Source organism: Gadus macrocephalus, chromosome 9 (assembly GCF_031168955.1).
Source record: "Gadus macrocephalus chromosome 9, ASM3116895v1".
Taxonomy (NCBI): Eukaryota; Metazoa; Chordata; class Actinopteri; order Gadiformes; family Gadidae; genus Gadus; species Gadus macrocephalus.
This window is the reverse complement of record NC_082390.1, coordinates 18874673-18900036: the sequence shown is the minus strand read 5'-3', so window position 1 is coordinate 18900036 and position 25364 is coordinate 18874673. Positions and strand designations below refer to the sequence as shown.

At 44.3% G+C, this 25364-nt stretch overlaps 2 protein-coding genes across 4 annotated transcripts in view; one reads left to right on the top strand and one right to left on the bottom strand.

Moving 5' to 3' along the window:
- Positions 1–25364, bottom strand: part of hacd3 (3-hydroxyacyl-CoA dehydratase 3) — a 114782-nt gene that overhangs the window by 89372 nt on the left and 46 nt on the right. The window lies entirely within an intron of this gene.
- stra6 (signaling receptor and transporter of retinol STRA6) overlaps positions 11345–25364 on the top strand; it is a 17350-nt gene continuing 3330 nt past the window's right edge. The window contains exons 1-16 of one of the 2 annotated variants that reach the window (XM_060061922.1): positions 11345–11502; positions 14011–14167; positions 15924–15990; positions 16683–16765; positions 16938–17071; positions 17718–17884; positions 18661–18786; positions 19661–19731; positions 20657–20736; positions 20842–20903; positions 21134–21296; positions 21584–21659; positions 23837–23970; positions 24478–24595; positions 24739–24840; positions 24935–25098. In XM_060061922.1, the coding sequence (XP_059917905.1) occupies positions 14097–14167; positions 15924–15990; positions 16683–16765; positions 16938–17071; positions 17718–17884; positions 18661–18786; positions 19661–19731; positions 20657–20736; positions 20842–20903; positions 21134–21296; positions 21584–21659; positions 23837–23970; positions 24478–24595; positions 24739–24840; positions 24935–25098 (1618 nt within the window). In that variant the 5' untranslated portion in view covers positions 11345–11502; positions 14011–14096. Of the gene's footprint in view, positions 11507–14010; positions 14168–15923; positions 15991–16682; positions 16766–16937; positions 17072–17717; positions 17885–18660; positions 18787–19660; positions 19732–20656; positions 20737–20841; positions 20904–21133; positions 21297–21583; positions 21660–23836; positions 23971–24477; positions 24596–24738; positions 24841–24934; positions 25099–25364 lie in introns of both variants that reach the window. The other variant, XM_060061920.1, reaches the window with a different exon arrangement.

Here is a 25364-nt window from a genome sequence, read left to right as displayed (position 1 = left end):
CGTGTGTGTGCAGTCCGTGTGTTGTCTTTGTGCGAGGGCAGACTGCAGCATACAGGCCGACTCCGACAGCCGCTGTGGCCGACCTTGACGCGCTGATGCCATCAACGCCTCTCCTTCCCTCGGCTGAGCGATAATCTGCTACCTGGTGTGCATGCGCTATGAGAAACACAGAAGCAAACAGAGCAACACACACACACACACACACACACACCTACACTTACACTTACACACACACACACACACACACACACACACACACACACACACACACACACACACACACACACACACACACACACACACACACACACACACACACACACACTTACACACACACACACACACACACACACACACACACACACACACACACACACACACACACACACACACACACACACACACGGCAGAATTAGGACGTGTGACACAGTGTTTTTGCACCATTTGAAAGTATTTTAAATGTAAAGTAGGACAAAAGGGAGAATCAACAAGACTCAACTGAATCTCAAAGAGAAGAAGGTGTATTGCTGCTTATTACACAGAAGTAATCAAAACCCCGTTAAATTGCGTTTTTTTGGTTCTAATTTGGCAATTTATTTAGTATAAAGCTAATTAAAGGTTACATAGAAACCTCTAAGGGATAGGGAGCATGGCACAATGCAAATATACAATGCAATGTTGGCAGGAGCTTCTTGGCATAAAGCCATACCATACTTGAGACAAACACCTCTGTGAAGTGGTTTCATATGTATTCAGCCACTTTGGTTCCTAAGCAACAGCGGATCTCATCATTTGCGCAGTGTTATGCACGCAACAGGCTTTCATGGTTTCCTCGGCATTCTGAGAAAAAGTCAGCATAGAGTCACGTCCAGCGGTAACCTTCAGCCGAAACAACGGCTGAGCGCTTGGGTGCGTGTCAAACTTTGAATCAAATGATTATTCCAGGACAAAGAGACAGCATCCATCTTGACCCCGAGGCCTTCTGCACCACGGCAGGAATCTACATTCCCCCACACAAAGTCGGTTTCCCAGAGCAAGCCCATTATGACTTCCTTTAAGGATGAGTTTAATCCACGTTGACCTCCAGTTACCTCTTGGTTTGAAGGAGAGAGACTAGGCAAGCCCTGAAATTAAAAACCTATAAGAAGCCTATAGATATACATATATTTCGGTTGAGGCGTTTTATTTGGAACTTATCAACACAATGTTGTTATTGAAATTGGCGAACACATGGCAAATTGCGAGGCTAAATTAGTCAACTTTCAGGTTACACCTATCCCTTTTTGGTCATGTTTAACCATCAAAATAGTTTGAAGAAAATGTATTCACATGAAACAAATCAATTCAAAATTATAGTGTAAGTGTTCTTCCCCATTTTAAAATGACCACAGCAGGCGGTGTGTGTAGACGTAGGCATCGTGACTCACAAAGCCAATAATCTCTAAAGTCCATTCCCATCAGTAAAATGACCTTGAATGTTAAAAGGCAAATCAATACAAAACAATCAAATCAGTAAATACTGAAAGTCACAGGTCTACAAAAATATGTTGTCTTGTTACATCGTGTTTGGATTCCGGTAAAAGGTTACCAAAAAAACATTCACTGAAATAATGAAAATGAAAAATGTGACTGTAAGAAGAACCTGGATACACACACGAGACCATTTCTAGTTAGCACGGCGTGCCATAAGCCCAGGCACGTGCTCCCTTTGTGCTGGTCTCAGGAAGACCTCTGTGCACGTGAGGACGGATAACAACAGCGTGAAGAGCGTCTCCCCGGACCCCAGACTGGTCAATAATTCATCCTCGGCTCGAAATTGTTTAACCAGAAGCAAAAAATACGCTGAAAAATATGGGAAGGTGCGTGTTTGTGTGTGCGTGTGTTTTGTGTGTGTGTGTGGGTGTGTGTGTCTCTATGCGTGTGTGTGTTTGTGTGCGTTTGTGTGTGTGTGTGTGTGTGTGTGTGTGTGTGTGTGTGTGTGTGTGTGTGTGTGTGTGTGTGTGTGTGTGTGTGTGTGTGTGTGTGTGTGTGTGTGTGTGTGTGTGAGAATGTGTATGTGTGTTGGATTCCGAGGCCTATTTGAGATAGGTTACCTATGACCCAGAGCAATAACACGTCCACAGAGGATCTCATGGATTCTAGCTGTCAATCAATCAGGCCTTGGATACAGAGACAGTACATGCGGAGGAGTGAAGGAAAGAAGCAAACAAGCCTCTTTCTGTCTGTTGGCTATCAGTGTTTAACGTATGTTATTAAAGACAGAAAAAGGTACGCAGGAAGCCTTGTTCAACATCCCAGCAGAGCTCCCCAATAACCTGCAGAGCAAACGCTCATCATTGCATTGCAGCTTGTGCAGCACTCAGCAACTCAGATAACCTGGATTTAACCCAGGAGTCAGGGGTAACACATCACTGTCCATGCACACATGGACACTGAGCATTGCTGGTCTGATAGGCATAATTGTCATCATCATCATCATCATCATCATCGTCATCATCGTCATCATTATCATCAGCAGCATCAATACTGATAACCACTTTATTAAATAGAGATATTGATATGGATCAAGGGGTTATATGTGGTCCTTAAATTGCAGGATTTTTTGTAGCACTCCCTTACCAAACCATTTTTTGAAACACAAATTGAAATACGTAAGCACAGCTTACAAAGTAATGAACCATATACGGTTGAATAAAAACACAAAATCCTATGCATAATGGATTGAATGTCAATGTTAGAACAAAGCATGAGTCCCCCCGCGATGCAGACAAGGTTTCTGTATGAACTACATTCAACAGCCGAAGGCCCTGAATGCATTAGCCAGCAAGAAGAGGACTAGCGATGCAGTTCTTAAAAAGTAGGCTAGTACACTGTTTTAAACACTTTTAAACCAATGGAGTGGTTTAAAAGAGTGGTTTCATTTTAAAAACGCTGTGTGATCTCCTGAGTAAACAACAAAGAAAAAAAAAACAAAGATGATCATATAGATTTATTTGGTTTTTCATGTCAGTTATTTTCCCTGATTCTTTAAAACCTTAAAAAATATATTGAGGACCGAGACACTCAAAATGTATACTGATTATAAATTTAATAAATATATAATTGCATAATTATATATAGAAAGGTATTGTTTTAATGTTATATGTAATAATATAAAAAAGACTATTGAATATATTTCATAACAATTCAATTCAATTCAGCTTTATTTGTATAGCCCTTAATCATCATTACAGTCTCAAAGGGCTTAACAGGCCAAATATTAAAGACCCCCCTTTACCCAAGCCCCCTCAAGGGCAAGAAAAAACTCCCTAGAATAAGCATGGAAGAAATCTTGAGATGAAACGCTTAGTATGGGATCCCTTCTTCCAGGGATGGTCAGGAGTGCAATGGGTGCCATAATTTACATACAGGTAAATACATGCAAATCATATTATATTGATGATGTGGTGCATGCCTGTTAACCATGAGGAGAGTCCAGGCATCCAGTCCAGTCACCGTAATACGCTAGAACAGACAGAATAGTGAATTAGAACGGAAAAGTACATAGTGGAAATGTATTCTTCTATTAGTTTGGTAACTGTGTTAAGAAAGGCACAAACAAACACGCAGTGGTCTTCACATCGCATCTGTATCGTTTTCCACCCCTAGGTTTCAAACAGAAGACTGTAGGGGTGCGTTTTAAGCTTTCCTTGAATAGCTCCACAGAGTCAGCTTCCCTGATCACTGATGGCAGCCTATTCCATAGGGCTCGATAGGTAAACGCTCTCTGTCCAGCTGATTTCTTTTTAACCTTCGGTAGTGAAAGAAGGCCAGCTCCCGAAGACCGGAGGGACCGAGAAGGACTATAAGGAATGATGAGGTCCTTCAGGTAGGATGGAGCTAGTCCATGCAAGGCTTTATAGGTTAGCAGTAGCATCTTAAAATCCGATCTGGAAGTTATTGGTAGCCAGTGCAAGGAGGCGAGAATAGGTGTGATGTGATCAAACTTTCTCGCGTCTAGCTGCAGCCTTTTGTACAAGCTGTAGACTTCTCGTGGTAGAGTTAGGTAGACCCGAGAACAATGAATTACAATAATCCAGTCTTGATGCTTATAAATGCATGAATCAGTGTCTCTGAATCTTCTGCAGATTGGTCAGATTTTTTTTCAATGTTTCTCAGATGGAAAAATGCAATTCTAGTTATACTTCTAACATGTTGGTCAAATGTTGGTACACCTGAGGGTCGAACAGGACACCAAGATTTCTGACAGATGCACTCTGTGGGATGGCAAAGCCATCCAACCACAGTGAGACATTCTGAAATTCTCTCTGGTCCCGTTTTGAGCCGATAATTATCAGCTCTGTCTTCCCAGTGTTAAGCTGCAGGAAGTTCTATGACATCCAACTCTTCAGCGCAGCACGACAGGATTCAACCTTCTGGATTTGGGCCGAGTCCCTTGGTTCTACAGGAATAAAGAGTTGGGTGTCATACGCGTAGCAGTGGAAGCTAATTCCAAAACTGCGGATAACGTCGCCAAAGGGAAGCATGTAGATTGCAAAAAGCAATGGACCAAGGACCGACCCTTGTGTACACCAAATCATAGTTTGCAGTGCTTAGATTCTAAACCCTCATGGAGCACAAATTGTGTTCTATCTGTGAGGTAAGATTCAAGCCAGCGAAGAGCCATGCCCCCGAAACCAACATAGTGCTATAGACAGCGAAGAAGAATGCTGTGGTCGATCGTGTTGAACGCAGCATTGAGATCCAGCAACACAAGCATCAAGCTCGCATTTTTATCCAAAGCAAGAAGGATATCATTTACCACTCTTGTCACAGCAGTTTCAGTTGAGTGGAAATTCCTGAATCCCCACTGGAAGGGTTCGAAGAGATTGTTCCCCGTCAGATGCTCGACGACTTGCTTTGCTACAATTCTTTCCTGTACCTTGGACAGAAAGAGCAGGTTCGATATAGGCCGATAGTTGCTGACTAATTCAGGATCTAGGGCAGGCTTTTTGAGTAGTGGTTTTATCACTGCAGTAACGCAACAATAACTAACAATAACTAACGAAATGGTCTATTACACAATGCAGTATTTCATAATGCAGCCTTTCACCATGATGTGTGTCAGTGTTCCGGAGCTACTGATTGGCTAATCGTATGGAACAAGAGATTATTTGATCAGTAGTTTGTCTTTTATCATGATACTAAATGGCTTGGTAGTAAATGATAAATGGGGTTATAAAAATATGCATAGTTGACATTAGTTGACCAAACTGATGCTGACAATCCTGCTACAGAAGTAATTTTAAGACGGGTAGATCATTTAAACAAAGTGGTGTCAACCGCGGTCAGTGACCAAATAGACATTGGCGAGGAGCTAATGAGCAAACTGGATGGGAACCAAGCTTTAGTTCAAGCTGAGCATGAGTCAGAGGGCCTTCAGGCCAACACAGTGAGATGTTCTTCTGTAACCACCAGACCACAGCTCACACTCTGGTGCAATCAGTCTCCCGAGGGACCACCAGACTTTCTATTATGAAATGTAGCATTATTAAATAGACCACTAGAAATAATGGATTATGAACTTATTGTGGTGTCAAATGTTTCATAATCATGCGGTGCACATATCAGTGCATTACTTTTACACAATTCCTTTTAATAATGTATATAATTATATTTGTATACGTTAATTAAATTGTTTTATATTGATTGCTTTGGTCCTCCATATAAATAAGAGGTTTCTAAAATAAATGGACAGCCAAAGAGCAGGACTGTTCTAACGTCAGGATTGGTGTGGAATGCCTCCTTTAATACTGCCTCATATTCCTCTGAAGGATAATCATGATGCTCTCACAAAGCATTGCACACAATCACATCACTCTGAAGGCACTTTAGACATGAAAACAGGATAATTGCAGTGCAACATCCTAATCAGCAACGAAAACAATGAGCCCTCCCTCTGTAAAGGGCTTCAGGCTCTGTTGAGCAGACCCTCCTTTAAGGGCCTCGTCTAGATACATACTCCCCCTCCCACCCCCTCACTGAGGCACGGACATGATGATACGTTCCTGTACTGATGAAGACCTAACGAGGGCATAAGCAGGAGTGACCCGAGTGGCTGCTGGAGCCCAGGCAGGTGTCGTCTCCCGCCTCCTCCGTGGAGCGGCTCCTCTCTGCCGGGGACTGACTGACGGCCGTCGGGGAGTCCGGGTGGAGAGGTGAACCGCACATGTGTCTTTGAAGCAGCAGCTTTGAAGTGGACTTGCAGGCGTGTGGGGGAGATAATGTAATGTATTCTGCCCCTCCCCTCCCCCCCCCCCCTCCCGTGGGGGTGAAATATGACCCAGTGTGCCATCTTAGCCATACAAGGAATCAATAGCATGATGTCACCTTAAAAGCTAGTGAGGAATATCAAAAGTACAATTACATCTAGGAGGAACAAATGGCTGTTTCAGTAATGCAACACCGTGACTCATCTTTTCAAGAGTAATTTCTGCGCAGACTTAAGATGAGAGACGGAGTCCTCCACCTCAACAACAGCAGGAAGGGACAGGAGGGCTTTCTCCGACAATGTGCTCCTGTCTCCAAACATCACCTCCATCTTTCATCAGAGCCCAGTGGAGGAGCGCCGACCGGAGCCTTCACATCCCATAACACCGGTGGGTCATTCCACCAGGCACGCTTTGAGACATTTCCAATTTAAACCCAAATGCAAATATCAACGCTACACCACAGTCCCACTGGGGATGGGAATATCTGCAATACACCTATGAACTAAATATGTATTCATTTATTGTGTGTGTTTATGCATGTGTGTGTATATGCCTCTGTGTGTATATGTATATATATATATATATATATATATATATATATATATATATATATGCATATAGAAATAGAGAGAGAGAGAGAGAGAGAGAGCGAGAGAGCGAGAGAGAGAGAGAGAGGGAGAGAGACAGAGAGAGAGAGAGAGAGAGAGAGAGAGAGAGAGAGAGAGAGAGAGAGAGAGAGAGGGAGAGAGACAGAGAGAGAGAGAGAGAGAGAGAGAGAGAGAGAGAGGGAGAGAGACAGAGAGAGAGAGAGAGAGAGAGAGAGAGAGAGAGAGAGAGGGAGAGAGACAGAGAGAGAGAGAGAGAGAGAGAGAGAGAGAGAGAGAGAGAGAGAGAGAGCGAGAGAGACAGAGAGAGAGAGAGAGAGAGAGACAGAGAGAGAGAGAGAGAGAGAGAGAGAGGGAGAGAGACAGAGAGAGAGAGAGAAAGATGGTGGATAATCCACATTTAATTGGATCTGCTCTAATTAGATTTCCCCTGATCTTTAAGATAACACCAGGACAGTGTGATCTTCTCTTACAGCAGTCAGCGTTTCCATTAACAACTGCTCTCTTAGTAAGTGTTAGACAGCATGGCAATCACACGTGTATTATGAGTGTCACACACACGAGAAGGACCTGGTTGGATTGTTGACGAAACCTAATTTATGAGTGCGGGGGTCGAGCCCTGAGTGTTTGGAGAACACGGTGGGTCTTGGTTTGGTCTGCAGGGCAATGGGTGAGAAGCCTTTTGGTGCTGCCACGTACTGCGAGATCACAGCAGGGGCTGGTGGCCGGGGGGGGGGGGACGACGACGACGACTTCACCATGTGGGTGTCTCTGGCCACCCAACACCACGTCAACTGGTCAGTTGTGACATTTACAAATCATCTTCGCTGTGTCATCAAAGAAACAAATGGTGCGGTTTGTTTTGCAAGAGCTTCCTCAGAAACACGATAGACATCAAAAAGGCTCTTGCGCAAAGACAAATTCCCCCAAATATTTATGATACATAATATAAGCTACTTTCTTTGGTAGCTGTTCAGAGCCCAAACCAAGTCTACCTTCCTGAAACGGGATGTGTGTGTGCTGTGTTATAGCATTGCAGCACATCTCATGTGCCGACCGATTTATCAAAAGCAAACCAATATGCATCTCCCTCCCTACAAGGTTTTGGTTTGAATAAATAAACAATAGTTGGAATTTATGACTGGCGGTCCAAATTCTGTCGTAACAGGAGACCCAATAGGTCAAATCCCATAAAGATTTAAAGATAGCTTAACTAAGCTAACCTGTAGAATGAACGAACAACAGATCTGAGTCAATGGACCAGTTGTATTAAAGCTAATAAACATTCAAGTATGGTTTTATGCCTACAAAACGCTGTGATTTTTTAAGGATCCATATTCTTACAATTTTAATCTATTCCGTAGCTTGATATCAACATATTCCCTCAGTTTAAATATAACTTGAATAAAGATAATGGCTCAATAAAATCCTTTAAAAGTGCCATGATTTACTATATGAACCCTTGCAAAAAGGGTTACATGCAGAAAAATATGTTGAAATTCATAAGGGGAAAGATAGTGTGTACCTTGGAAGATGCATTAATCAGTAAGGACACTGCAAAAATCAATTTTTATCCTTCTGAAATCATACCCCCCTGTGTATCAGAGGATATTTCACCCCGCCAGTGGAAACCATGCAATGCTTTTGATTTGGCTTCTACTTCCATGGCTCTTGAGATGTGTGAGCCCCCAGCACCTCTGGACCGAGAAAAGACGTCTGCAGCCCCAACCCACCACTACATTATTCATCAGAAATATCTCATGGAGAAAATGAATAACAAGAGAGATGCTCCATCGATGAGACGCTGTCAAATGGAGAGCAACTGAGAAACATGCAAACAAAAACAGCAGAACGTCAGCTCATATAGTATTTGTATGATTACAAAGTGTTTACATTAATACAGACGGTTCATCTTATGAAAACCAGCTATTCATTATTCCCCATTTGGGTCTACCGTTCATATTGGTATGAGATCTGCTGAACGAAAACAGTGCTTTCAAATATATGGCTGTCAGGGGGCTCACACACGAGACATTAACAGCGTATTAGTATTCTCCGCCCTTGAATCGCTCATTTGGGACAGTTTGGCAAATTCCTCATTTTGATAGCAATTATGCTCTGCATGTGGGGATTCATTTCATTGTTTGGAACTCTTATGATTTGGAAAAGCAAATGCCCTGAGAGACTGACAGTAGGCTCACATACACAGTACGTTTAATCAATTACATCTCTTATATCGTGGAGGTTGACATTTCTCTTTTAGGTAATGCTCAAAATATACATTATGCAAAATATGCACCAGCTGCTCAATTCGTTCAAACAGAATAATAATCGCTATATTGATAGCACGAAACGTGGAAAACAAATCAATACACTAGCACTTTGTACCCGATTACTAGAAAAACAAACTCTGATGCCAAAAAACACATGTCTTTAAATGTATTCCAGTACTAATGAACCCTAGAACTAATATGCTGCTCACACTCACATAATTTCTAAACAAACAAATCCTCAGTAACTTCCTGTCAAGCTCCGTTAATGTACCCGAAGCGCCCGAAGGACATTTGAGGGGAAACAATTGCATTACCACTGACAGAATGGTTAAATAGGGCTCTCTGAACGGGACTGGATGGATGAGATCTATGTATCAGCATCCACTTAGTCTCCTCATCATCCATCTAGACTGAGCACGGGCTGGCCAATCACAACGCGCCTGAGACAGACGGAGTACAGCACTGTCTGCTGGAATGGGATTACTGCCTTTTGATTAATATACAGGAGGGTTGAACCTAAGATGATGTTTTATTAGCTGTCGGTATTATTTCCTGTTTTCCTTTGAAGATACTCACCTATTGTCCCGTTTCAGGATTCCTCACTTCCTGCCCCCATGTTGTCTCCCTCCTGTGTGATCCCCTGCCCCGGCCCACCTGTGTCCTCTCCCCCTCCTTCTGTATGTAACCGGTGCTCTAGCTGCTCCTCGTGCCAGGTCTCTCTGTACCGGTGTGTCCAGTGTCCAGCAGTTCTCTCCTTGGGTTCTCCTGATGATAATAGATCTAGTTTCCCTACGGCTCTACTCTGCTCCAGCTTGACGCTTTCAGACACCTCTGCCATGATAAGTGCACTGATATTCTGTGTACCGAAGAAGCTTCAACTAAAGACATTTCTAGATTCAACCTGCCTTGTGTGCTGAGGCGAGTATTTGAGGCCACTGGCTACTGCTACCAGCGTTTCGTTGTCCGATGCTGTGTGGTTTATAAGATCCCATTATCAGTAGTCTTTTCAGCTCAAGTATATTTTTGCACCACAGAGCCCACATTTTTCTTATTGTCTATATATTTTATTATATAAGGTATAGAGGCATTTCTGAAAAGGTGAGATCTCAAGAAGACTACAATGAGCTAAATTTACTGATATCTGTTTCTACATTACAGGTGTCAGCCAAGGGAATCCATTCTGTCACTGGATCAGATGATTTTGAAAGATTCAGCAGATTGGTTCATCAATAATATATACTTTTTTTTAAAAATAAATATATATAGTCGAAATGTGTAAGATTGAGCCCCCCCTATCTGTTTGCAGAAGACTTTCAGAATAAAAAAACTAAATAATGGTGTTCTGTCCAATCCTACTGGCTGTGCTACTGTCTGAACTGAACTAGATTAACTAGATTGGCTGGCTGGTGTAAACTGGTGTAAGGGAGGGATTTGGGGAATGTCAATAGAACAATTCTTGCAAACAAAGAAGGTGCTACGGGCTGGCCAGCATTTGTTATTTGTAGAATATATCAGTTACAGGATGTGTTTTTATTGATAGCATTATGGAAATCACTGTCGATGAGCATTGACAACAGATATAGCTGGCTCATTTTAAACTACGAGCTAGTAGAAATGTTACCCATTGCGACTTTAACAAAAACCTAAATATTTTTTTTCTATTTGTTTTTAAATTAATAAATTACTGAAATATAACTACAGCGACACTTTATTGCATCTGAAAGTATGCCTCATAATCAGACATTCCAGACACTTTCGAGTGGATTCAACACATTTAAGATATTGGTTTTGGTTTAGCTGGTTTAAATCCTTTCTTTTAAATCAAGAGCTGCTCAATCTAGACAAAAGCATAATATGAACAGAAATATATCCGATATATGTTCAGGTGCCTAGGTGTAGTAGCCTTCTTCAACCAGGTTCTACCACAGAACCGTGATGCATTTGTCACCAATAACAAGGGGGGTCTTGAACAAACCTTGGGATCAATACAACAGAGCTCATGATACAGTATATATGGCATACACTAGTTCTACACTCGACTCAAATAAAACACACGCTTATGATAACGTAATAATAGTTAATAGGGAGATAGTCATGTTGCCAGAGACCATTGCTTTATGTTTTTATAGATTTTCTTTGTTTGGCCAAGCCCTCTAAATGTTTACGATGTTGACCTTGTATAGATACAATGAGGTCAAAGTCCTCTCAACTTGTTGCAAAAGGTGTTGAGCTCTGTTTAAAACACTGCAGAGTGGCTCGCCAGTGTTTTCCTTGCAGGCCTATCACAAATTACCGAAGTTGGCAAACCCAACTCCAAAACTCTTCCAGTTCATTTCTACACCAGGCTCATGCTTCCCTGAGCAACGTTTGGCAGTAGGTAAGCTCATACAAAACGTAGCTTATGTTTTTAGTAAATAGTTAAGCTATCTGAAATGGGGGGTCCATGAAAACCACACGAGCACTGATATTCACCGGTGTGCTCCTGAGGTGAGGTGTTGCGTACCTCGTGTGCTGCTGGGTGCTCCGCGGCCAGGAGGAGGCCAAGCTTATCAGGGACTGGTCATGGTGAGATCTTCCAGACGCCATGCACACACATTGCTTTGGCTGCACTGAACCATTTTAACAAAGTGATTGAATATGCTAAGGAGAGAAGAATATATGAATACATTTCATTCGAGTTACTCTGGAATAATCGACACCCACCTGCACCCGATGAGAGTCTCAGTTGATGTGGCCGACTTATTAAGGCAGAGAGAGTTCCCGCCAACCTTTGACCAAATCAGGAGGGAACATGTTTTATGATTGGCATTTTGTCAGCAGCCTGGGAATAGTCTTTCTTTGTAGGCTGTTTGCTTCTTTACGAAAAATGGACGAAAGTATAAAAAACAAAATTAGCATGTTGGCATTGATCGGATAAATGGCCAAATGTGTCGTGCAGAAGACGAATGTGGACTGGGTTATTTTAATCAATTGAATCCGTGCGGGGTGAACACAATTAGAGTCTCCAGCACGGAGATACAGGCTCCCCACGGACTGAATGATGATGGCGGATATGAAAGTCATTAGGAAGAGCATCAATCTTGACGAAATGGACCTGTGTGAAGTAGTGTGTGTTGGTCGGCTTATTTCACAAAACAGTGATGGGTTAGTCTGCGTGTTTTAATTATCATTCAACAATTGACATCACTCTAAGGCAGTGCATTTCGATCTCAGCCTCCATTAAAATAAAAAAATAATGAATAACGTTAACAAATCTCAACGTTTCCTGTCAACAGGCTTGTTAGGACCCCGGGTTTTTAGTAGGTTAACAACACCCACTGCTAAATCAGCAACAAACTGTCCGTTATAATCAAACCGCCGTCCCACTGATGCAATTATAACTCTTCAAAGCATTCTTTGTCCAGTGACCCCTTTATTTTCCTGGCCGCTTTTTTGTGTCGGTCGACATGATTTGTTGGCTTATTATTATTCCGTGGATGTTCTGTTTTCTCAGGAGTTTTAGCGTGGCTTTTTGTTGTTCTTTCAACAACCTTTGACCGTAATCCCGGCATAATGAGTGTATTCTGACAAGCAGGCTGGATTGCAACACAGCCTTAGTCTCGGCACGCTGAACCTGGATGCAGAACTAATCCCTGGTCAGATTAGGTCCTTCTGTTCTGAGGCCGCAGCCAGAAGGCCAATGTGGTGGAGGCGTCTCATCACATGCTTACACCTTGCAGGAAAAATATTCTATGGACATTTAACAGCTCTCCCTAAGTACGGCTTTGTCTCGTATGTTTCTTCGAGCATAGACTAAGTACTCCATGTTAGTCATTGACTCGTGCCCATAATGAGTGGCTGTTAAATAAATGTCACGTTTATTTAGCTCGTATTTGGTGACCCGACTCATTCACAACACCCACCATCAGATTTCATCTTTCCTATTTCTTTTCAATAGTCATATGAAAGGGACACACTCTTCATTCACACACAGCTATTCATAACTGGCACATTATAAGAAATGGAGCCATATTTATTTTCCTATTCAAGTCTGCATCTTGTCGCTGTTTTGTCTTGAGCAGACAAAAGTACTGCAGGCTGAACTCTTTATCAGGATGAGGGGGTAGCGTTACACGGCAACAGGGAGAAAGTACATCTGCTGTGGGTTTCCTAGTGGCCACGTTGGATGCATTTGATAGGGGGGGATTTGGCAACCTATTCTGAATGAAGAAACTGAAGACGATGACTAAAAGGAAAAGATGGAGAACTTCCCTTTTACTGACACGGCGAGCTGTGCGGGAAGGGCTGTGCAATGTCCGCCGGCCCTGCTGCCGATGTTAGCCTGTGCTTTATAAAGGTCTTGGCCCCTTAATCGGTGGGTAGGTAATCAAGTACGTTTGGGGTGGATAGAAACCAAAACAGAGCTGCCTGTGGCCTTGCAGATTGGCTGTCCATGACACAGTAATCTCCCCCCCGCCTCACCTTCCTCTTACACACACTCTTCCTCTCAACCGTTTCCCAGTTTTCCACCATGGTAATCCTCATCTGAAGTGTGTGTGTGAGTGGTTGTGGGGGTGTGGGTGTGTGTGTGGGGGTGTGACGGGGGGGGGGGGGGGGGGGGGGGGAGGGGGTTGGGGGGGTGGCTGGCTGGCACCCTGCAGCCAGGACCTGTCACGTCACTCTCAGCTCCACAGTAAGACTTGTTGGTCACCTGAACACAGGCTCGGTGGAAGAGTTACCAGACAGAGAGGGCGGGGGAGAGAGAGAGAGAGAGAGAGAGAGAGAGAGGGAGTGAAAGAGAGGGGAACAAAACAGGGAGTCGGGGACAGCATTGAGATTGCCACAGCACTGACTAACTTGGGAGAAACTTTCTCTTTTTGGTCTGCCGGTCTCTCTCCACAGAAGGGCTATCCTATCAGTCCAGCTCTAGACAGCCGGGACGGTGAACCTTAAGGACTCTGGATTTGTCTCAGACGGTCAGCGGCGCTATGGATGAGGATGCTCTGCTCGACTACGAGTACCCGGTGCTGGAGCCCGTACCGCCCAGGGTACAGCTTGAGTAAGTATTAAAAGGGTTACATGTGTGTAAAGTGTGCTAAATCCATGATGTGTTAAGCACTCCCATCTCTCTCTGACATAGAGTTTCAACTTTGTTTAACCTTTGTAAGAACTTCCCTTTTTTTACAGTTTCAACTAAATCGCATTCATTGATGCTTTGTATGTGTGTTTTAATCTCTTAAGCTCTTATTGAACCACAACTCTTCGTTTTTACAGTGATATTAGTTGCCTCTGGCACATGGAGCCTATCGGTTGAATAAACATGCTCTAGTCTCTGGTTCAACCTGAGCATTATTATCAGCTGGAATAGCTGCAGGCGGCCATTCAGGCAATTCCCAAGTAAAACATCCATGTGAACAAGTTCAACGTGCTTAAAGAACAGTTTGGTAAGGTGGTGGTCCCTTTGCAATGCTCACGATGCAAGATGCATCACAGCATTGTTACAAATCCCCTCCGGAAATATGTTCATAGCAAACCAATTTAGCTTGACTTGACCTGTCTTTATCAAACCTGTATAAAGAGTTTAGTACTGTAGCGCTGCTGCGCTGTCCTCTGAGGTGATCCTCCATCTCGTCCGTTGGAGAGGTGTTTCTGGACCACGTGTTCTGCAGGTAACCCATTGAGAATGGGCAGCAAAACAGCTCACAGAGTTCACCCAGTCACAGTGACCCGGTCGGGGTCACTTTGGGTCATATAAGGCTCGCTTTCATGTCATTAAGTGTTAATATTTTGCTGCAAAACTCATCAAATCAAGGTATAACTGAGAAGATACAATGGAAAGTGTTGCTTAGTCAGGGAAAGTCGCCATCAATGGGGAACCCAGCTGGACCTGAGGTTAAAACCAGACCTGTGAGCCATGTCGAGCGAATAACACGTTTCATGGCTTCCATTCAATAGTTCCTGCTCATCAATACTCGCATTTGAATTCCTTATTACAGAAGCACTGTTGCGCAGACCGACAGACCACAGGGTAGGGCTTTCATGGGGATTTAGAAAATGGCTTCTGAGGGCTGAACCAACAGAGGAGCGATGGAATTCATTTGTTTATGTTCATGTTAATTTATAGTCAATCATTTGTTTGGTGACTACCTACTAAAAAGGGACATCAAAGGATAATTTCTTCTCACCAAATGTGCTTAGTCTGTAAGCGTGATAATATGTGGCTCCCACTCCAAGCAACCAAACGTCCCGCTGTTCATTGCTTAGACCCGGGGAGTTCAGGGCCTGAAAGCTTTGTGCTTTCAGCTCACAGATTATACAAATGTGGGTCCCGACAGAGCCTTAAATCTCACAACAGTCTGCTTTGCTTGCGCCGTGTACACTGGCCAACTTTTTGGTGCCCTAAGATACACAAACAATCCACAATCAGGACAGGGAAGAGACAGCCATCCAGTCATGAAAACACTTTCACTTATTTCCACTGAGTTTGTCGTCCGTTATTGTTAAAGGCCCAAACCGGCCCGACCAGAACTAGCTGTGAAGTCACCCAGTATCTGATGGCGTCCTCCGGTCCTCAGGTCCTCAGGCGAATGTGAAACAGAGCTCAGGTGTTTTTGTTGTTCTACCCCGTGACACGGCGTCGACTGCAATTCGTTGACATGCAAATCTCTGGTATGCGATTTCAACGGCCACAAATGGTCTCCTGACGCCGAGGCGTGAGAGGTTTAGCCGAGCGCCGGGGCGCCCCGACCCGAGTTTTAAAGTTCCTACAGATTATAACCGTTGTCCGTGATTCCTTCTTTCCTTCTCATTTCAAGAATAATCTCCCCGTGTGACCCCACGGCTGACGACAGACTCTACCACATTTGCATCACTGCTGTGTCTGTGAGTATAAAACATGTATAACATAACGTATATAACATGACACCGCATGGGACTCCAGCGCACCAGGACCTCCCCCGTGTGTTGCAGAAACAAAGCTAGCAGCAACACTGTCGACACAACTCCACACCCTCCTTTATGTAGGCCTCATATGTTAGGTACATAACTCTGGCCTTTGCAGGTGGAACACATTGTAGTCGTATTTATCTTTGGATTCCTCTAAGCAGCCCTCGTTGTCCCCAGCGTGGCAGGGCCGGAGACAGCGGTCTAGGGCCTTGTTTCCTCAAAGTCTTGAGGTCATGACCGGTCATGGAACTCCCTTTCAATGGTCCTCCGCCCTGAATGATTAAGCATCCCTCACATTTGACCCCTGGAGCGTCCTAATGAGCAAGGAGGCCACACTGATGGGGGTCTCAAACCCGGGGGGGGGTTTGGTCTCAGGTCAGATGGTCATCAATTGTGGTGTCTGTGTGTGTTTCTGTGTGTTTCTGTGTGTGTGTGTGTGTGTGTGTGTGTGTGTGTGTGTGTGTGTGTGTGTGTGTGTGTGTGTGTGTGTGTGTGTGTGTGTGTGTGTGTGTGTGTGTGTGTGTGTGTGTGCGTGTGTGCGTGTGTGTGTGTGTGTGTGTGTGTGTGTGTGTGTGTGTGTGTGTGTTGGGGTTTGTGTGTGTGTGTGTGTGTGTGTGCGTGTGTTGTAGCTTGTCGTCATGCTGATCCTGGCCATTCTAGCGAGGCGGACCAAGCTGGCCGACGGACAGAGAGGACTGCCAGGGCTGCTCAGGTGCGTTCCACCTCCTTCCTCTGGAACCAAGTGAAGGATCTCCAAAATGTCTTGGCATATGTCAACAGATGATTGCTCTTCAGTGCGTTGCTTGAGGTTTGATAACGCTCTGGACCCCAGCTGCTCACACCCCAGCTCTAAATACCTAAACGCCCGCTGCTTGTATCCACAGTCCGGTCAACTTCCTGGACCACACCCAGCACAAGGGCCTGGGCGTGGCGGTGTTCGGCGTGCTCTTCTGTAAACTCTGCGGTCTGGTGGTCTCCCCGAACCCCCTGCCCTTCATCACAGACCCAGAGAACAAACGTAAGCTGGTCGCCTCGCCTCAGTTAACGTTCCTCTCAATCACCGGTCGGCTTCACAGGCCTTTCTTTACATTTTACCTATTTGTTTTCTTCCTGAATATGCATCACATGGAGATTTGTACTTTTTATTATCGGTTGTTATTTTTCCAAATAACTTCCAACGGCAGCTTGAAGTTCCGATCTCTTCAAATGCCCCGTGTCCGAGAAGTTGATAGTCTGGCATATCTGACACTTTTCTTCAAAATGTATTGCATGAATGTGAACTTCTTTCCCCTTTGAAAAAGCTGGCATTCGTCCAGAAACAAAGCTTTGATTCATAGGACAATGGACTAGATCATGTTCATAACTCTATGTATATAATGACCTTATGCAATAACGTGGCATGATTACATAAGGTTTAAAGAAGTCAGTCTGCTGTGATTCCACTTAATCCCAAATCACTACTATGCTAGCATTGCAGGAAATTCCGTGGCGGTTTGAAAATCCCACACCATTCACCACTTTCTAGTGACCTATGAATCACAAAAGAAATCAGGTTTTGTGGACGTCAAAAACCTCATCGCCGGGCCGGGCGGCTCTCCCGTTTGATATCGGAGCCTCCCCTGGCAGTCTTTTGATGTTTTGTCCCCGGCCCTGTGTGCTCACAGAGAACTGGATGATCCTGGCCCTGCTGTACTACCCAGCGCTGTGCTACCCGCTCCTGGCATGTGGGACCTTACATAACAAAGTGGGCTATGTGCTCGGGAGCCTGTTGTCATGGACACACTTTAGCGTCCTGGTGTGGCAGAAAATCGACTGCCCCGCGACACCCCAGGTGAGGACAGGAATGTACACTGGGTGGACGTGGTTGCGGTGAACACGAACGAGGTACAGCCTCTGGTGGGCCGTGTGTCTGAGGTCTGTGGGTGTGCTGGAGACCCACTGGTTACTCAGACTAGAAGGGCCTGATCACAGCCAGGGTCCTGAACGGAACAGGATGGGGCTGTCAGGTTGCATTTGCGATGGCACGGTTAAGGCCTTTAGTCGCCGGTGTCTCCGCTCCCGATGCCTCTCAGGGCCCGGGCAACCACAGAAATGACACATTGTGCGGGGGGCCTCCACACTGAATGGCCAAGAGCGTCCACATGAATCGGTCTTAGTGTCTGCTCTTGATGAAGAGGCTTTGCCACAGTTAATCAGTTTACTGCCAATCCATTGAAGATGCTCCCGGGCTCTGCATTGTGCGGCTGTCGTCCCCTCGTGTCTGATCGGCACGGCCACCCGACCGGCCATTCACCTCTGGTTGAAGGGAGCCGACCACACCCTGCATGGTGTGGTGTACTGCTTTGAGTCCCTGTGGGGAATCTATGACTATAGAGAGTCTCAGACCCATGGCACTCATTGAGACGGTTTAAGGATTAGGTAGAAATATGTTAATTTACAAGTGAGGTGCCAATAATGAGTACTTAATACTACTTAATTAAAGATAAATCATGAAAGATATGTGCCTAATGGCTAATTAAAAACACAGTGAATTCCTTATATTCCCCCCGACCCAAACAAAGCACTCAAAATAGCTCCTTAATGCTAATTCTCTGTTCTACTTTTCAGATCCACAAGTATTACGACCTCTTCGCCAGCCTTCCACAAATAGCCTGCTTGGCATTCCTCAGCTTCCAGTATCCGCTCCTCCTCTTCAAGGGCTTAAAGGGCACAGAGAAGAATAATGGTGGAGAGGTACGTCTGTCCAGGTGACCCCAGTCTGTCCCGAGGGTGAATGGGTTGCCCAAGGAAACACATTTGTTTGTTGTGCGGTCTTGACTATGCAACTGGCTCGCATCGGAATGCCTCTCTTTCCCTTCATTTGTGTTGTTACCTAAATAGCCCCTACTTGTGTAACTTTAAATAGCCCTGACTTAGAAGAAACACTAGTTTCTTGTGATTCCGTGCATGTGAGGGACAACCTTAAGCAGCCTAGCAGTCAGGGGGTTTAGGATGGTGGCAGCATGTGGATGGAGAGAGAGTGGGGCTCCCACCACAGCCAGCGTTGGACCTGATCATCGTAAGCAGATTTGATCTAATTCGTTTACGTTATGTTCCTGAGCAGATTATGACAAGGTTGCAGTGTTGGAGGCCAAGGAGGCACAATGTGCTGATTATTCCACGCTAATCTCCAACCGCGGGGAAACAAAGCAAGGCTGAGGCCTGTGCGTGGAGGCAGGCTCATCAACGACACAGGGTTTAAACGTCCTGCCACCGAGCGATTGGTTCAGATATGCTGGACGACATAATTAGCTGTTTTAAGGCAGCTTGGATTCATATTTACACAGATAACCTAATTAATTTTGTCGTCTTTGGTAATATCCGGGCCGCTTGGTTATATTGTTATTGAATGATGATCCACAAATTCAATGGGAAAGATTATTTTATAAGGAGTAGTTGCAATCTGAAAAAAATAGGAATGCTAATGCACATGATAAGATCGGGTAAAACATTGTTTTGCTAGCTGAAGTACGGTTATTAATTTGTGAATGCCATCATAAAATGTGTGACATGCAAGCAAATCGTTATATATTTGGTAGATATTTTTTGATTTCTGCTCCTTCCCTAGGATCTGGACAGCAGCTACTACAGAGACTATGTGAAGAGAATACTCCAGAAGAAGAAGCCGTCCAGTGTTGGGTGAGAAATGAATGCTACTCTACTGTTAACATGCTACATGGTTATCCAGTTGGTTACCTCGATTTGGCAATATATGTTACTATGTGTGACTGGAAAAAAGTCATTGATCTCACCTTACAGTAAATGAAATTCTTTTAAATCTCTCTTACTACTGAAATCACTCTAAGGTCAAGTGAATGATTCATATTTGTAATATTGAGTTGCACAGGATTTTTTTTAACATAATGAAGTCTGCTGTGTGTGTGGCAGATCGGCTCCCACTCATTCAATACACACATGGGTCTGTTGATATTCACAATTCACCTGTTTGATTTATATACTGTTCAGCTACACAGGGACGGCTGGCTGTAAGGTTATTGTAATACTATGCCTACCCTAGTGGTGCATAGATAGATTGTGAGATAAAGATATGGACATGATAAATAGCTCTTTTGACACATTTGTGATTGGAAGGGACTGTGTGTGTGTGTGTGTGTGTGTGTGTGTGTGTGTGTGTGTGTGTGTGTGTGTGTGTGTGTGTGTGTGTGTGTGTGTGTGTGTGTGTGTGTGTGTGTGTGCGTGCGTGTGCGTGTGTGTGTGTGTGTGTGTGTGTGTGTGTGTGTGTGTGCGTGTGTGTGTGTGTGTGTGTGTGTGTGTGTGTGTGTGTGTGTGTGTGTGTGTGTGAAAATAAAGAACTAGGACAGGCTCCTCACCCGCATGAACCTGCTTAATCAGTTAAAATATAAATATGTTAATAGATAATTTTGGCTCAATGCTAATAACTTGTACGTCTATTGGGACGGTTGGGGCAAATAATGACCCTGTTGATTTTTATTCCGTAGACTTATGTAGGATGTATGATGTGGGAGAGGCCCAAGGTTGGATCCTACTGGTTTCATAAAGGAGTTTAACAGTTTAAAACCTCATGTCCTTTCTGTGTCTGCAGAGCATCAAGCACAGAGAAGCCACACCTCCTTCGGAGGATGGAAGAGGCGGTGAAGTCTTACATTTATACACCTGAGGATGGTAAGTATTCAACAGGGATTTGCCTTTTAACCTTTTGTTCTGTCAGATTTCATTTGCATGTTTTCTTAAGTTTTATCACATCATTTCCTATGTTCTTTGTTCCAGTTTTCCGTTTTCCTATGAAGTTGGCTATATCTGGTGTGGTTTCCTTTATTGCCCTTTACCAGGTAAATATTTCAACACCAACATGCATATCAAACATAATGAGAGAATAAACACGGAAAGCAGCCACGTGTTTTTCTTCCATATTCCTTATCATTCCTTACTATTATGACAACTAGGATAGCATAACCTTTAAACAGCAATCTTAGCTATCTCACCGGTGACAGATTTGTGCAAATGCTTTTAATGTTCTTTAAAAATTGTTACCACATTAAAAATCCCTTCCTGTGAATAGGTTGCCCTGCTACTGGTGTTGGCAGTGGTGCCAGCGCTTCAAATCGCCCGTATGGGTGTCACCGAGGAGATCGCATACCTGCTGGCAGGCTTCAAGATCCACCTGTCCTCGGACAACGCAGAGGTCGTCCGGATCGTGGTGTACTACATCTGGTGTGTGGAAGGTGAGCCAATGTCCCAGGTCACCTTCGGCCCCACCTCCCACCTTAGTCCCCTTGCTGGGATCAAAACGGAATCCCTATGATCTTGTTTAGGTCCTGCGGGGGTATACCTTCACACACTAAACACAAACCGTGATGGCTAGAAATTAAAACAAAGAAAAATAAACAGAATTTGCCTTTTGACTCTTCCTTTCTTGTTTGCCTGGTGTAGTTTTAAGAGCCAACATTGGGTCATGTCAGTGCTTGAGACTCTCTGCTACAGAATGTCCTTGTTCCCTGGGTCTCTGCAGTGTGCTACGTCTCAGCGCTGACCCTGGTCTGCTTGGTCAACCTCGCTATGCTCATGAGGTCCATGGTCCTGCATCGGTGAGTTCCCCTTTCTTGTGTTACTTTAGTCATCATCATTTCTTTTGTGATCAGCAGTTTTTATTGTTTTTCTTTTTTTCCTTCTTCAAACCATGACATGGCAACATAGGCAAACAACGCCCGACAAACATTCACATAGAATAAGCAGACAAGAAAATCAAACAAAACAAAACAAACAGTCATCCCCCTGCACCCCTCTGTCCTTTGTTGTTAATGTGCAATAACGGTCCTTGATCTTTAGTGGACATATGCTTAATAACTGGAGCCATAAGTAACACAAGTCAGTACCAATGACATAAGCCAACCACATTACTTGTAAAACAGGTTTCAGCAATAGTAAAAAAAAAAATCCTTATATATGCATATAAAATAATAATAATAATAATAGAAAGGAGAGAATAACCAAATGGATGAAAAAAACGTAACTTAAATACTTCTGCCCATATACATGAAAGATGTACCCATCGCATGAACAACTTAAGATATAAATGAGCAAATATGCATAACCATACAAAAGTAGAATCTGTAGAAAAAAATTAATAATAATAAATAAACTGCATGGGTACGCAATTTTTCCCAAACACTCAGAATTTGCATCCCTCCACTCACTGTATCATCCATTTCAGGGGCCTTCTAAGAAGGTAATGTATTTGTTCCACTTCCTAGAATACAGATCTAATTTACCAAGTCGTTTGTAAGACATTTTTTCAAATGCTGCTACTTTCACCATTTCTACAACCCATGCTTGCGTTGATGGCACTCCCTCAGTCTTCCATCTCCTGAGAAGAATCTGCCTGCCTATCATAATGCTAGTTTGGACCCAACTTTTAATGTGTTTATCCCCTCCCACTAGAACTGATCGGTCACCTAATATAAATAATCTGGGAGTGAATGGAATTTGGGTCTCTGTAATGTCACATATATTACTATAGATGTCCAGAATTATTGAACCTTGTGACAGGACCACAATACGTGAACTAAATGACCTTCCTCAGATTTACATCGCCAACAATTTGATTAGGCTTTTAGTCCCAGTCTATACAATCTGGAGGGTGTCCAGTAAAAGTGTGGTATAATCTTAAATTGGATGAGGCGTACCCTTGCATCCCTCTACACTGTTTTAACATTTTTACAAATCATATCCCATTCCCCGTCATCCAGTGTAATATTCAGATCCTGTTCCCATGTCTTCTTCAGAGCTGAGAGCACCATTACCTAGCGTCTGCATCAACATGGTGTAATAGACAGATGGCATTTTCCATAGCTCTTCAGTAACTTATCCAGGAGCTCTGCAGCTTTGGGAGCTGACGAGCTGGACACAAAGACCCCTACTAACAGATGACGGAGTTGCAGATATCAAAAAAATGGAGACCTGGGAATTTTAAATTGTTGCACCAAATCGTCAAAAGATTTGAGTACTACTCCTATATAGATCCCCTAAAGTTGATGCCACTATCAAGCCATACCTTCCAATGAAGGGGAGATTTACCTATACATCATTTTGGGTTCAGCCAGATACTCGAAGATATATTTAGAAAGGGGTCCAAACTAAACGTCCAAGCTACTTTAGTCCAAATTAATTTGAAGTGAGAGATTACTGGGTGTGTTTTTGCTTCTTTACTCAACTTGATAAACAAGGTTTGCGAGGGTGATAACGGGGCCAGGACAGATTGTTCAGTACAATACCACGGGGGGGGGGGGGGGGGGGGGGGCCCTCAGGAGGCATACACCAGTGAGCCAGGTGTCTCAAACTAAAAGCATAGTAGTAAAACAACATATTTGGCAATCCCAATCCTCCTCTACCAGCTGGTCTTTGCAATTTACTATAGTGGAGACGGGCACGTTTACCATTCCAAATAAATGTTTTAGATATCCTGTCAAGTCCTCCTCATTTTTAAATGTTCATAATACAACCACTGCTGAATGTTTAGATTTGTGTTCAGTTATAACCTGAAACGTTTTGACAATACTGGAGTCGCAGATATCAGAGTTATGAATGTCGGTCCTTCTCCTGAGATGGGAAAGGACGAAGTGGCGAATCCATGAACAATTTTGAAAAAGCATTTTCTGTGCCGCATTGATAACACCGGTAATATGGTAGACCGTCAGTGTAGCACGGTGTTGATTTGGACTGGAGGAGACTGACTGGATGGTTTGCTGTGCTCCCCTGTCCCCAGGTCCAACCTGAAGGGCTTGTACCGAGGAGACATCTACAGCGTCTACCACTGCCAGAGGAGCATCCGGCCGTCCCGCCCGGCGCTGGTCTGCTGGATGGGCTACACCAGCTTCACGGCCGCCCACCTCTGCTTAGGTAGGGAGCTGGCCCAGAGCTGGCCCGGGACAAGAACAAGAACCATACCAAGGCCTCGCATGAAGCACCATTATGATGGGAACTTTTCATCAATCAACCCTCGATAATTGATATGAATGTGTCAAGCCAATCGAAGTTTCGACATGTTATATTTTCTGTCTTTAATCAAATAAGAGAAATGCCCAGTGTATCTTCTTAGAATATGATGACGTACGATGATTATATAATTGCTGAATCCCCCTTAAACATCCTACCTAGTCAATGACTATTATATAAAGATAATATATACATTATTATGTACACAGAATCTGTTTCTAGACAAGGTATAACTCCCCCCCCCCTCTCTCTTTCTCTCTCTCTCTCTCTCTCTCTCTCTCTCTCCCTCTCTCTCTCTCTCTCTCTCTCTCTCTCTCTCTCTCTCTCTCTCTCTCTCTCTCTCTCTCTCTCTCTCTCTCTCTCTCTCTCTCTCTCTCTCTCTCTCTCTCTCTCTCTCTGTCTCTCTCTCAGGCATGATCATCCAAACCCTGGTGTTCTTCCTCTGCCTGTTGGTTGCAGTCTTCCTCATCATTGTCCCTGTCCTGCATGGAGAGAACCTGCTCCTCTTCAAGCTTCTATGGAGCATGTGGTAAGTGATCCTCTCTGAAATGGCATCTACTACTCCTTCATTTACAAATCAATGCACCGCTCTGCACACGGCCTCTGCCTGTGGTCTAGTGAGGGGCTCGTTGCACTTGTATTGATCCGTCACCGTGTTCCCATCTCTATCAGGCCTTTCTGGTTGATGCTTCTCCTGGCGGTGCTGATCCAACACATCTCAGCCAGGTGTTTCTTCATCAAGAAAACAGCGGGAACCAGAGACCTCGACAACAGGTAATCACCCACGCTTCTGAGACTGAGACGCCGGCTAGGGCACGTCCTCCGCCATTTTGGTGTGTTCACTTCCTCCGTCTCCCCGGCCACCCAGGGGCGGTCTGTTCCTGATGACCTACCTGCTGTTCCCGGTCAACGTGCTGCTGGGCGTCCTGCTGGGGGCGTGGCGCATGGCCATCACCGCCCTCTTTAACATCGTGCACTTGGGCCGCACGGACATCAGCCTCCTGAACCGCAGCGTGGAGGCCTTTGACCCAGGTGAGCCCCGCCCCCAGGTGGGCCCCGCGCTCTGCTCACACACACACACACACACACACACACACACACAGATGGTCGGCGACACGCCCCCACTGTGGCGGACCGTCGGGACCACTGTACCGTGAAGGCATCGGCATAGAGCTGTAATTATTCGTCTCATTATTATAGCTTTGTTTCCCTCGTTAAATGTTTTGTTCATCTGTCCCTGGCACAAGCGATTTAAATGCAGAACAATTGAAAAGGAGTATGATGTTCACAACATGCAC